At 41.9% G+C, this 14,534-nt stretch overlaps 2 protein-coding genes across 2 annotated transcripts in view; one reads left to right on the top strand and one right to left on the bottom strand.

Annotated features, from left to right (window-relative positions):
- Window positions 1-5,915, bottom strand: part of LOC138930862 (nuclear RNA export factor 3-like) — a 57,010-nt gene extending 51,095 nt beyond the window's left edge. The window contains 12 exon segments of the mRNA XM_070291253.1: window positions 74-169; window positions 231-280; window positions 641-680; window positions 1,233-1,339; window positions 1,487-1,594; window positions 1,711-1,830; window positions 2,126-2,206; window positions 2,330-2,434; window positions 2,541-2,624; window positions 3,245-3,398; window positions 3,619-3,775; window positions 5,861-5,915. Of these exon segments, the coding sequence (XP_070147354.1) occupies window positions 74-169; window positions 231-280; window positions 641-680; window positions 1,233-1,339; window positions 1,487-1,594; window positions 1,711-1,830; window positions 2,126-2,206; window positions 2,330-2,434; window positions 2,541-2,624; window positions 3,245-3,398; window positions 3,619-3,775; window positions 5,861-5,915 (1,157 nt within the window).
- A 3,275-nt stretch (window positions 5,916-9,190) lies between these two features.
- LOC138930861 (nuclear RNA export factor 3-like) overlaps window positions 9,191-14,534 on the top strand; it is a 33,435-nt gene continuing 28,091 nt past the window's right edge. The window contains 1 exon segment of the mRNA XM_070291252.1: window positions 9,191-9,348. Within this exon segment, the coding sequence (XP_070147353.1) occupies window positions 9,191-9,348 (158 nt within the window).

Genomic DNA, 14,534 nt, shown 5'->3' with positions numbered 1-14,534 from the left:
CTCTCTGGTCTGGAGTTTGGGTGGCCTCCCTTGTCCTGGCCCTCTCCTTGTTCAGATTCCCAGGGATACTTACTGCTGCAGGAATTGCAGGATTTGACTGTTCACCTGATCAAATCCAAAGAAACTTCCTTGGAATCAAAAAAGTCCTCAGGACAAGGGCTGACACACCCTCATGTACCACCTAGGACCCTGCTGGATCCAATGTGCTCACCTTGCACGTTGATAAGAACTTGGGAGCTTCAGTAGCACACTTAGAACCTGAGAGTGTCTCCTGGCCATCCTGGAGGAGGGAAGAAGTCAGCAGTGCAGTCCAGGATGTGGTACTTGATGATCAGCTAAAAGGATGGGCCCAGGATGGGGTGGGGGTCTGAGGTCAGAGGAGAAAGGGTCCTGGAAATGTCAGTGGCAGGACTACATTTTCAGTTATCTTCATGGTTTCCCCAAAGCCTGTGGAGTACATGGCTGAAGAAGATCCAGAGCTTTTTCAGATTCTCACAGAGAACGGTATACCTCCCTCCCACGGGACATTTAAGGGTCAGGTTCAAAAATGAAATGTGGACAGCTCCTAACATATTTCAGAGTAGTTTGAGGGCACTATCGATACTATTTTGTGGAGTCTGTGATCAAGGAATGCACTTACCAAGCTTAGTAACCTAGGGAACAATTCCAGGATGGTTTGCCGAAATCAAGACAAAAGAGAAAAGTCAGTGAAACTGTGGAGATGACCCTCATCATTGGAGCAAGTCACTTACAGCAATCACAGCCCTGTGTGCCCCCCACAGAACCCAGTATCCTAGCATTCCAGGGCCCTGGTCACCACTCCAGGGACTGACCTAGAGGGAAACTGTTCCCTCCACTCCTTCCTCCCACTCCCTCTTCCATCTCCTTTCCCCTGGGTGGCTCCCAGCCAGACTGTCCTGACTCCCTTTTCCAGTGCCACAAGGACCAACACTTCAAATTCAGTCTGCCAGGCCTGCCTCCCCTCCCTTCCTTCCTCACGGGCTCCCTGAAGGCTATGGAGAGAAGAGGGAGTGGGGGGAGAGCCCAGTGCTTTGCTACATCACAGGCTGTCCAGCACTCTGTCAAGTCAGGACAAAGCTCAGGGATGACCAGGTGTTATGTCAAGGAGGTGAGCAAGGTGGGGCTCAAGAGGTAGGAAGAGGGAGAGTGGGGGGAGGAGGGGAGAGATGAGAGAGATATAGGGATGCAGAGACAAGGCAGAGGGTGACCTTATGTTGGTTGACTTATCAGGGAAGTTGGTGCACATGGCATTTCTGTCTGCACACATCCCTTCTGGTTCCAGCTGTTGACCCTTGTCCATCTGCCCTTCAGCCTTCACCTGGAATTATGGGTAAACCCCACATCTACCAGATATCTCTGCATCCACACCGTTCCTTTCCCTACAAATCCACCTCCCCTCATCTGTTACCACCCCATGAGGCCTCCTACCTTACTTTCAAGGGAGGATCTGGGTGCCCCAACTCACCTCAGTGTTGGAGATGTTCAAGTTCTGGGTATTGGAAGCATTTCCCATAATGGTGGACAAGCCATCCAGCAGGTAGGGTTTCTTGTTGCTCAGGTCCAAGAATGAAAACTATGATGAGGAAAGAGAGTGAAGGCCCCGAAGGGAATACCTGAGACATATTTGCCTGTTCTACCTAATCTCTCCCTCCCTCACCATTAGTCCCAACATTGGGCCTTGGTCCTCACCATGGGCCTGATCCCTGGATGGATGTGTAGGGAAGCAGCCATGCCATTTCTACAGTTTTGTGTCATTCCAATATCACAGGTCATCAAATCTCCAGGAAGCCAGGACGAGGGATACAGAGGCTGAGAGGGTCCCAGCTGGAACACCCCCAGCACCAACCCCTCCCCATGATACCATCTCTGAGTGCTCTACCCAGACAGACCCTCTACCCTCACCTGCCCTACAATTACTGCTGTAGCCATACCAGGGCCAAAACGGAGTCTCTGGATGTCAAGAGATTGCTGGCAGGCATCCTATGGTTTGCTCATGGTCAGCTGCAGAGTTAGGGATGGGGTTCAGTGGCTCTGAGTCTGAGGGTGAGTGGGGGGAGCAGTGGGTCTGGCTGTGAGTGCACAGTTTATGCTGAGTCTGCATTACCTTTATCTGCTCCACCTTTTCAGACGTCAGCGCCTTCTGCACAGACTGGGGTGACTCACAGGGCTCAACCAAGATAAATATCTGTAGAGAACACAAGAGGGGCTGGGTAAGCTCCAGGAAATCTGTGCATGGGATCAAGCAAGACCATGACCCTCCCCTGCCCTCTTGTCCCTAGTCAGGCCTGATCACACCCTTGACACACACCTTTTCATTAACCTCATTGAAAATCTTGCCATTGACATTCTTCAACGCACAGGCAATGTTGGCGTTCTCTACAAAGAACTGGGCCTGCATTTTCTCATAGTGAAACTGTAGGGAGAGTGACAGCAGAAGCAGAATATGAGACCAGTGCCATTTCCCTTCTGGGCCTGCAATCTACCCCATTTCGTCTCATCATCTCCATGTCCTGTCTTACTTCGAATGCAGTGAAGGGGACACTGCTTTGCTTCTGAATCAAATTCAGCAGCCACTTCTCATCATATTTTATACCAAAGGGAATCTAGTAGCCAAAAAACAAATGGGAAAGAGAATGGATACAAAGCAATTTACAGTTAACATAAGACCCAACTGTGTCTTGATTTAGGACCTTTTTTTCAGGCTTTAAATCATTTTTTAAAATAGGACAATATCTGTTATCTTAACTTTTTTTTTTTTTACCAGACATGGATTTTCTATATAACTTTCTTTTCAGTCAAACACTTCCTGAATAAGTCGACTTAATATGTTTCACATGTACTTCCTTTTATAAATTTCCGAGAGATCCATAGGAGGTAGACTTGGCCTGTCACTCTGACACGGACCCCAGAGATTCAACCCCTTCCCATACTCAGCTTGAGCCAAATACGTGATCTGGTGTGAAGTGCTCCATCTCCCTGGCAGTAGGTTCCCTCCTTTGCTTTTAGTCAACCTCTCCCATGCTTCTCCTTGCAGGCAATCAGTTTCCTTTCTATTACTTCTCTGAACTCACCCTTAGATGATCTAGGAAGATAGCTCCTAGTAAGAACAAGACTGATTACCAACACCACTGCCCCAGAAAAGTTCCCAGCATCTCTACACAAATCCAACATGACTCTCTCTATCATCTTCTACATATTAGGTCCATTTAGCCAAGATACTCACTATGATCTTGAACCAGCTCCCCAAGGTCTCATCCTGTCTGTTTCTCCCCATTCTTTTTTCTGGAGGCTTTTGTTTTGTCTCCATGTAAATATGCATTTGATCTTGTTTCTGAAAACTACTTCTCCGATGATGGGATGGAAGTTCACAGGAAGCACTGTGGGGAAGTGGAGAGAAGAAAGTGGTTCATATAGGCTTGGAAAGTCTTCTCTACATTTTCTCACATGATACCAGAGCTACAATGATGATTGTTCAAGCATTAATCTCATCCCATCATTCCTCAATCTTCCAGGTTGGATAGAAAACTGGCAGATTTAACTACAAGGTTTTGTTGTTCACTGGTTGGTACATGTCAGCCTTGGTGACTGGTCACTTACTATCTTGCTTGGATGTCCATACAAGCATCACTTTCTTCTGAATCTCTATCTTGCTGCTGCTGAGAAATGACCTGTTCAGACCAATAGGTGTATTGCCTTCGGTAAACACCCCAGCTTGGTACTCTTCTTTGTAAAGGGTTCACTTCATCGGTGTGCTCTAAAATTGACAACAACATATCAGTGGTCCCAGTACCAGAAGTCCTCAGTAAACATCATGGCTAAAGAAAAATTATCACTGACTTTGTGATAAACAGAAATGCATCTCATGCTTAAAAAAAAAAATCTGGAAGACTTCACTCTGGCTCTACTTTTCAGGAAATGAGAGGTAGGGAGCAGTCACAGAAGAAGAAAACAGGCACTGAGGAAAGGGTCTGGATCTAGAGTGTAGTCTGAAATGTTAGACTTTGCTCTACTTGGTTCAGGCTAAGTGACCTGGGAAAAGTGGCATTTCATCCCCAAGTCTCAGTTCTCTGCTCTGCTCTAGGAGGACATTAAAACATACCCTTAAATCTACCATGGTGTGATGATTCAAAGGTCAGAGGTGATCCGCTTCCCTGAAGGAAGAATTAGAGAAATGAATGATAAGTCTGATGAAAAGATCCAGAATGGAGTCTGGAGAGATATAACATGGAGAATATCAAAAGAGAGGTGTAGAGAATTACAGGTGATGCTAGGAGTATACCTAACACACAGTTAATGTGAGTGCCAGAGAGGAGGAGAGGAAGACAGTGGAGAAATGGAAGCTGATGAGAACTTGGTTGAAAAGTTTCCAAAAGTAGCAAGATATCAACAAAAGATAATATTAATTGGATTAAAAGTATTTTTAAGGAAAAATATTTTTAAAAGAAATTATGGTCATTTCATCATCATGCAACAAAAACTCCGAAAATTTGTGGTCAAAAGATTCAAACTAAAGAAAATTTATATGTTATTCTTCAGGCAGAAGAAATAACTTCCCAGGTGGAGTCACATAGATACAGGAAAGAAAGCCTAATGCCATTTGTGAATGTGTGAGCAACTTTAAGTGACTACTGACTATATAACACAATGATACTAATTTCTTCTGGGAATTTAAATATAGGGAGAATGAAAACACGTGACAATATGTTTGGAGGGAGTATACAGAATCAAAGTGTCTCAAGGTACCATAATTCTCCCAGTAGTTTTAAATAACTAATTAGCTAATATCAGACTATGAAATGGCAAAAATATCCATTGTAATCTGAAGGGTAATTACTGCAAGAATTGCAAAAGAATGTTTAACAATCTAGCCACATGTGGTAACAATTTTCATAGTTAAAATATTAATCATTTCAAAGGAATTTAGAAGAGGAAAATACATATGTATATATACATTAATATGACATATGAAAATCAAATTACATCTTTTTTTACATTAAAAGATTCAGACTAAATATTACTAAAAAAAAACCCAACAAACAAAAAACTGTTATCAGATGAGAGAAGAAACCTTCCATCAAATACTCTTGAAAAAAGACACATGCAAAATTTAATCATCTAGAAAATTTGAAAATAAAAAATGGAAAACTATATACCTTCTCCACATGAACCTACAGAAAGCTGGTATAACCATATTATACCAAAAGAAAATGTAGACTTTAAGAAAAAGAAAACATTACAAGAGAAAGAGAAATTTTCTTATGCTAACAGAGGCAATGCTATAAGAAGATATTAACACAAAATTCTAAATGCATGCCTTAAATCAAAGCCAAAATATTGAAAACTAGTACTGACAGAAATAGAGAATGGACAAAACAAAAGTCACAGTGGGAAACTTTAACACAGCTCACCTAGTGACAAATGAAGTGGAAAATTAAGGCAAAAAAAACCCCACAAAATTAAGCTAGAGGGTGAAGATTTTTAAATATGACAAATACATTAACAAATGAATTTAACTGACATAGACCCACCCACATACATAGGAACTCTGATGGAATATTGCAGAATCAATCATATGCTGGAAAATAAATCAAGCTTCAAGAAGTGTCTATGGACTAATATAATTTACCCTGGCTAGTTAATAGAAGATTCTATTAGAAGATTCTATTCTTCTAATGGAAGTAGTAATGGTGGATTTTCTTACTCTTCAACCTCTATTATTAATCCAAAGAATGGTAGTTTCTACGAACCCCACCCCTCACCTAGGTTACCACCCCCCATCTCCAAGCCCTAAGCTACATGACTCAGGCTTTTTCCTTAAATAGGGAAAAAATATCCATACGTTGGGATATTTTCCATGTAGAATGAAGATGGGTGTCAGAGCCCACCTGGCCCATTTCCTCGGAGTGGAAATTAATTAGCCTTGGCCCTCTCCCTGCTTTCTCTATAGGAGGGTCAGCTGGTTGGGGTCCTGTGGGTTGGAACAGGGTAGGGAACCCAGAACTCTTCCTGCTTTGTGAGGATCTGAAGAGAAGGTCTCATGCAGACCAACTCACCCATAGGATGGCCTGAAAGCAGAGATCTGTCAGCACTGTCCTCACAGGCTGCTCTAGAAGGGACTGTGTGGGTCTGGAGCCAGAGGTTTGGAGAATATCAAGGAACGCTGGCAAGCAAGGAAACAGCAGGCTCCAAATTCTCAGGGTCATGAAAGATGGAGTCCTTACAGGAAGTCCCTTCCCCAAGGGCATAAAGGAGGAGAGCCCTGGGAGTCAGAGGAGACTTAACTTCCTGTAATTACTGCCCTCTGAGTTTGCTACCAGCCTAACATCCAGGGAACTCTTTCCAACAGTACCACCCAGTCAGAGGAGGCCAACTAGAATCAGGAGGCTTAGGGGATCTTGATACTTGTGGCTACAAACACAGAGAACTCCCTATGCCAGATTCTGGCATACATTACATTGTGTTCCTTCATTCTGCACACCCAGAGAACTGGGAGGGCCAGCAGTAGGAAACGCTCTGTCCTTGCTACATTACATCTGCTCTTTCATGTTTTCCTCACAAGGAGACTCTGATACCAGGATCATTGACTTTCCCAGGTTGCTGAGGCTTACTGAGGTACTACACTTGTCTAGGGTCATTCAGATGCTACTGGGAGAAACAGGCTGAAACTGAACTCCACGGAATGGAAGATGACTTGTTGAAGCATAGCTTTACTAAATACTTGGTGCAATATAGGGGGTTCTCTGAAGTTTATGCAAAGTACCTGACCATTCTAAGAATAATCAAATGGCTAAAATTAAATCTAACACATTCCAGAGAATCATATGAAAGCAACAATAACAACAAACAAACAAAAAACCTTGAAAGTATAAAGAAAATACAAAACAGAGTTTGATGGGTCACTGTAATGACAGTAGGGGGAAAAAAACTAAACCATATCCTTTCTTTAAAAATATATAATCAATGTAGGCAGACATCCTCTAATGCGGTCGTCCCCAACCCCTGGGCCACGGAAAGATACCAGTCCCAGGCCTGCTAAAGAACAGGACCTCACAGTAGGAGGTGAGCAGAGGACTGGCAAGCAAGCAAGAAAAGATTCATCTGCACCTCCCCACCATTAGGTTTACTGTCTGAACCATCCCGCCCTCCCTTAGAGCCAGAACTGTAAGCTCTGAAAGCTCCAAATCAGACGGGTTTCTAAAGAGAGAAGGAGGGAGAAGCCTGGGCTCCAGTTCATGAACCAGAACTTTCTGGAAATTGTAATATCTTCTGGAATTTTCCAGCATTTCCACCCCTCCCCCCCAGATCTCTATGCCCTGAAAGAGGATTTCCAAGGCCGAGAGAGGTGAAGAAACCCTCACAAGAGGGTGTGAACATCTGAGGTGAGGGAAGTGTAAGGCAGAAATGCATACAAATACACAGATACACTGTCAACTGAAAAGATGAAAATTTTGACTTTTTGTGATCATATGAATATTTTTATAACATGAAAATATATGAACTTTTCTGTCAATTAGTTATTAGTTATTTTCAAGTGTTCCTCTTGACAAATTAGCCTAGTCATAAAATTTGAAACATTAAAAATATATTCTTAGAAACTCACATGATTCTGTACCTTACACCTACATGATCCCTTCACTATGACTCACAGATATCCAAGACATCCAATGTAAAAGGATTGGTGAACATTTTACTGAAGTGTTTCTCTTCTGGTAATGTGTGTTTTGTGTATATGTGTTTTCAGAAGGTGGGGGTGAGGTGGGGTGGAGGTGTGATAAGTCACTCAGTTCATATTATTGTAATCTAAGTTACTTTTTATTCCAATCCCAAAGAAAGGCAATGCCAAAGAATGCTCAAACTACCACACAGTTGCACTCATCTCACACGCTAGTAAAGTGATGCTTAAAATTCTCTGAGCCAGGCTTCAGCAATACGTGAACCATGAAATTCCAGATGTTCAAGCTGGTTTTAGAAAAGGCAGAAGAACCAGAGATCAAATTGCCAACATCAGCTGGGTTATCAAAAAAGCAAGAGAGTTCCAGAAAAACATCTATTTCTGCTTTATTGACTATACCAAAGCCTTTGACTGTGTGGATCACAATAAACTGGAAAATTCTGAGAGAGATGGGAATGCCAGACCACCTGACCTGCCTCTTGAGAAACCTATATGCAGGTCAGGAAGCAACAGTTAGAACTGGAACAACAGACTGGTTCCAAATAGGAAAAGGAGTATGTCAAGGCTGTATATTGTCACCCTGCTTATTTAACCGATATGCAGAGTACATCATAAGAAACACTGGGCTGGAGGAAGCGCAAGCTGGAATCAAGATTGCTGGGGAAAATATCAATAACCTCAGATATGCAGATGACATCACCCTTTTGGCAGAAAGTGAAGAACTAAAGAGCCTCTTGATGAAAGTGAAAGAGGAGAGTGAAAAAGTTGGCTTAAAGCTCAACATTCAGAAAACAAAGATTATGGCATCTGGTCTCATCACTTCAAGGCAAATAGATGGGGAAACAGTGGCTGACTTTATTTTTCTGGGCTCCAAAAACACTGCAGATGGTGATTGCAGTCATGAAATTAAAAGACACTTACTCCTTGGAAGGAAACTTATGACCAACCTAGATAGCATATTCAAAAGCAGAGACATTATTTTGCCAACAAAGGTCCATTTAGTCAAGGCTATGGTTTTTCCAGTGGTCATGTATGGATGTGAGAGTTGGACTATAAAGAAAGCTGAGCGCCGAAGAATTCATGCTTTCAAACTGCAGTGTTGGAGAAGACTCTTGAGAGTCCCTTGGACTGCAAGGAGATCCAACCAGTCCATCCTAAAGGAGATCAGTCTTGGATGTTCATTGGAGGGACTGATGCTGAAGCTGAAGCTCCAATACTTTGGCCACCTCATATGAAGAGCTGACTCATTGGAAAAGACCCTGATGCTGGGAAAGATTGAGGGCAGTAGGAGAAGGGGACGACAGAGGATGACATGGTTGGATGGCATCACCAACTCAATGGACATGAGTTTGGGTAGACTCCAGGAGTTGGTGGTGGACAGGGAGGCCTGGTGTGCTGCGGTTCATGGGGTCACAAAGAGTTGGACACGACTGAACGATGGAACTGAACTGAACTGAACTGAACTGAACTGAACTGTCACAGCAGTGCTGTGCTGTGATGCACCTCACTGAGCTGATGAAAGGAGTTGAGACAACAAAGGAGGAGAAAAGCCTGAGTGATGTTAGTGACGATGCAGAGATGGAGCAAACCAGAGTGTGGGGAGAGCTAGCAGGTGGACGGAATGTTCTGGCTAAGAATGTGACTCCAGGAGGCAGGTAGGACCTCACTGGCAGATGGAGTCCCTGGGATCTGGGGTCAGAGAGAAATTAAAGCGGGTGTATATTTTCCAGATGGCATGGGGCATCTCTTCCCCTTCATGCCTGAATTCTTCCCCTTTATGTCTGCTTCCTACTTTAAAGGAGGTTCAGGGAACTGAGTATCAGCACAGTTTCCCTACTCTCAGTGGACCTGGTCCGTCTCTGCTCTGTGGACCAGTGACAGACATGTGGGGCACTTTACTCCTCACCATCGTTGTGCCATTTCAGTGTATGAAGGGGCTGTGTAGTGTCCATGGAAGCAAATATGGTCCTTCCCCAATCAGTCCTACACCCAGATAGCCTCAGTCCCCAGGAGTGTCCCATCAGTTACCTCTCGGCCTTATCTGCTCACCTGGGAGCCCCCGCTCTTCACTCCAGTCAGTCAACTCCCCATCTCCTCCCTTCCATCCACCCCTCCTTAAGTCTTGCCCACTGTCCCAGGCCTAGTTTCTCTTTCAGGAATCTCTGATGACTCCAGTGAACATCAAGATTGTTCAAGACTGTTTGAATCTGTAGATTACTTTGGTATTATGGTCATTCTAACAACATTAAGATCTTCAATCCATCAGATGGAATATCTTTCCATTTATTTGTGCCTCTTTCATTTTCTTTCACCAGTGTCTTACTGTTTGCACTATAGAGGTGTTTCGCCTCATTTGTTAAATCTGTTTCTAGGTATTTTATTCTTCTTTATGCAATTGTGATGATATTGAGCACCTTTTCATATACATGTTGACCATTTATATACAATCTTTGGGAAAATATCTCTTTAGGTCATTTGCCAAATTTTACTCAGAGTTTTCTATATTGCGTTGTATGATTTCCTTACATATTTTGAAAATAAATTGCATGTTATACACACAGTTTACAAAGATTTTCTCCAATTCCATAGGTTACCTTTTTATTTTGTTGACTGTTTCTTTTGTTGTGCAAGATGTTTTGTTTTGTGGTCCCACTTGTTGATTTTTGCTTTTGTTACTTGTGCATTTGTGATATATCTAAAAATCATTGCCACGACCAATGCCAAGGAGCTTTTTCTTATATTCTCACCTGGGAGTTTTATGGTTTCAGGAAATAGCAAGAGAACTAGAAACAGAAAAGGGACCTGAACATCTGAATGCATTTTTGCAATCTCATGATACAACTTTAACCCCGAGGAGCCGTTTCTTATGGGAGTGAAGAAAGTGGTTTCTTGAAAGGAATCTACCCTTGATGGAGATGCTGTGAAGATTTTTGAAATGACAACGAAGGATTTAGAATATTACATAATTCAGAATATTAGATAAAACAGTGGCAGGTTTTGAGAGGATAGACTCCAATTTTGAACGAAATTCTTCAGTGGGTAAAAAGCTAACAAACAACACTGCATGCTAATAATTGTTTCTGAAAAAGAAGAGTCAATTGATACAGCAAACGTTACTGTTGTTTCATTTAAAGAAATTACCATGGCCACCCCAACCTTCAACAGCCACCACCCTAATCAGTCAGCAGCCATCAAAACACATGCCTGACCCCCCCACCAGCCAAAAGCTTAGGGCTCTCTAAACTTTCAGATATTTGTTAGCAAGTTTCAGCAATCAAGTATTTTTAATGAAGATATGTACTTTGCTTTTTAGACAACGTTCTTGTACACTTAATAGTCTACAGTACAGTATAAACATAATTTTTATAAGACATGGAGAGCCAAAAAGTTTATGTTATTCACTTTGTTGCAATATGGGCTTTCTTGCAATGGTGTGCAACCAATTCACAATATTTCCAACATATACTTGTATCTATAATTGAGGCAAGGCTGAGTGAATTGGTAGGAAGAATAAAGTTTAGGTTCAGAAGACGAGGGTCCCAGTCTGGAACCAGCCAGTGAGTAGGAGCATGACGTGCGGCAGTGCAGGCCATTAAAGTAGGTCCCAAACCTCAGGTTCCCCATCCAGGGAGTGACCACTCTCTCCTTCATATGGTCCTTGTCAGGATTTATTGAAATCACAAGGCAGTAAAGGTCACCCAGAGGCTTTAGTCTCAGTCAGGTCTGGCTGAGGCTCAGTTTTGTCACCTATAAGGAATGAATCACAATGTGGAGTTTGTGGTTATGTCAAAAGGATTAAATGCTATATGTAGATTAAAGCTAAGCCAGTGTCATTTTATGTACATAATTAATGAGAATATAAAAATAGTGATATCTCATCAGAGGTTAATGGAACATTTTTCTTCCTTCCTTAGTTTTTTTCTTTATTATTTTCAAAGCTCATTTAAATATTTTGAAATATAATTAAGAGTATTCCACAAAACAAATTATTCAAAAATTTTAAGACTTGCAATTCTACCTCTGGAAGATTCATTTGGTTTTTGCCATGCAAAACCAATCCACTAAAAATGACAGACTGTCAATACATTACTCTTTTCCATGGCTCTTTTTCAGAAGGAGCAACAATCCCCAGCTGCCACAGGTTCTCAGAAATACAGAGTCTGCTTTTTGTCTGAGGACCAATGCTGCAGTTCCTTTGCTGAAGTGTTCCCAGCATCCCCCTTCAAAGTGGAACAGTGAACTTTAGGTGACTCTTCAGACAAGATATTTGAAAACTTCAGCATCTGAAGTCCACTATGTGATGCTACAGCCTCTGAAAACTGGTGAGCTCGCAGCCTTCGGTCCCCTTTCACATGCAAAGTGTGTCTGGAGATGGCAAATGTGGTGGAGTCATTATATGCCTGAAGCGAAGTGAAGTGAAGTGAATTCGCTCAGTCGTGTCCAACTCTTTGCGACCCCGTGGACTGTAGCCCACCAGGCTCCTTGGTCCATGGGATTTTCCAGGCATGAATACTGGAGTGGGTTGCCATTTCCTTCTCCAGGGGATGTTCCCAACCCAGGGATCGAACCCAGGTCTCTCACATTGTAGGCAGACGCTTTACCATCTGACCTACCAGGGAAGCCCCCCATTATATGCCGAGTGGTAATCAAACCAGTAGGGTGTGTCTGGGACTTCTCACATGAAGTGATCTTGAAGCTGAGATCTGAGGTTAAGGAGGCTTTAGCCAGCAAAAGAGGAAAGGGTGGAGACGAGCCAAATATGACAGGAAGGAAATACCCTGTCATCTGGTTCATCCCTTTGGAAAATCCAGAGTGGAAATCCCTTACCCATCAGTCTATCACTCAGGGAAAAACCTTGTGAACCTTAACAGGACAGCTGTAGAGAGATGTACAGGAACCCCTTCTGCCTTCCTTGCTCCCGCCTCAGGCATAAGAGTCATATTATTACTATGATTTCTATCTGGGAAACCAGAGGCATATACTAACCAGTCGTTCTCTAAGAGTCATATTAGTACTATGATTTCTATCTGGGAAACCACAGAGGAGAAGAAAATTGTTAGGCAAAGCACTTTGAGCACGAATTTATTTTATATACTCTCCCACTACTCGCAATGCAAAGCAACTTTTAAAACATTTTTCATTCCTTTTCCCAAATAGCACTTCTCACTGGATAAAATTCAAAAACTGGAGATCTGTGCCACCTGGTGAACATATCTGTAATAAAAGCCTTAGAAGGAGGAAAGGAGCAAGATGCCCATCACCAGGAAATATCTGGTAGGATTTTATGGTCAAGGAAGCAGTAAGGGTGAGTCAGAGCCCATGTACATTAAATCTAGTGGCAAGAACTTTGCTTCAGCATCTCCCTCCCTGTTCTGACAGGAAACCGATATACATGTCATTAAGAGACAAGTGTAATGTGAAAAAAAAATCGATTCATACACACACAGTTAAGCCACGTAAATTATTTTTTGAAATGAAATTCACAACTAGTTATATCCTATAATATTATAAAAATTTACATTATTTACTTTTCTGACTTCAAATCAATATCTTTCTTTTCAAAACTAATGAAATGCAGGGATGTGTATACAATAGATGCAGTATATTTTTATGTTTTACTAATCTTTTTCCATACAAGAAATATATTCTTGGTAATTTACTTTGTTCCCCAGATATATTTCTCTGTGTACAATATTAAATAAGTAAATTTACATGAGCATATCTGTTCTTCCAAATTTTGTTCACAGTATGTGTATATACTATGTTCTGTATGTATATATGTATGTTGATGTATATATGTATGTTTATATAAATATACATATGTAAATATACGTACATTCATATATACTTCCGTATATAATTGTTTTTGTATTTGTTTGATCTTTATATGTTTGTGAATCATAGTTCTCATTCAAGTTTTTAAGAGACTTTAAATGACCCTCTTTACTGAGCAGATTTATTTATATCATATAGTATAAAACATGTGCTCTAAAATATGTTCCAAATATTTTGCCAATAATTTGACTTACTTTATACGTGACATTTTTGTTTGGGAGAGACATGGGCTTTTCACAACTTCACCTCAATTGCTCTAATTAATTTTGTAACAGAGTCCTAAGCTTTTCTTGCGTCTCATATCTAGTTTTGGTCGTCCTGGTGTCAATGGCATGTTGACAGAGTCCTCAAACAACCTTCTCCCCCATGTCTTGGTCTTGAAGATGACATAGGTGAAATCCAGTCCCTGAATATAGGGCCCCAGAGATTGAAGTGTCCTGAAGGATTTGTGTGAGGCTCAGGTTGAAGCGGAGGCAATTAGCCTCCGTGGAGGGAAGGAAATGATCATTTATGGAGTTATATTCGGCCAGATGCACTTTACGTAGTATCTTGTGTAAGCAAACACAGATTCAAATATTTTCCCCATTATTAATCAATGTAGATTTTGGGCTAAAGCTCTTTTCCATTTTGTCACGAGGCCCTCAAGTCTTTGAATCTAGAATTCCCAGCGGACTAGTACTTGATGCAACCCTATGCATTACTCATTTTTTCAGCCATGCACACTCAATTGCTTCAGTCGCATCTGATTCTCTGCGACCCTATGGACTATAGCCTGCCAATCTTCTCTGTCCATTGGGATTCTCCATGCAAGAAGAGTGGAGTGGGTTGCCATGCCCTCCTCCAAGGGATCTTCATGACCCGGGGGCCGAACCCATGTCTCTTGTGTCTCCTGCACTAACAGGCAGGTTCTTTACCACTTGTGCCATCTGGGAAGCCCTTTATTTTTGTATTTAAAAATATCCACGAAAATTAAAGGAATTTCTTCACTGTCAAATGAAAAAAATGC

This window comes from Ovis canadensis, chromosome X (assembly GCF_042477335.2).
Source record: "Ovis canadensis isolate MfBH-ARS-UI-01 breed Bighorn chromosome X, ARS-UI_OviCan_v2, whole genome shotgun sequence".
Taxonomy (NCBI): Eukaryota; Metazoa; Chordata; class Mammalia; order Artiodactyla; family Bovidae; genus Ovis; species Ovis canadensis.
This window is presented reverse-complemented; position numbering and strand designations above follow the sequence as displayed.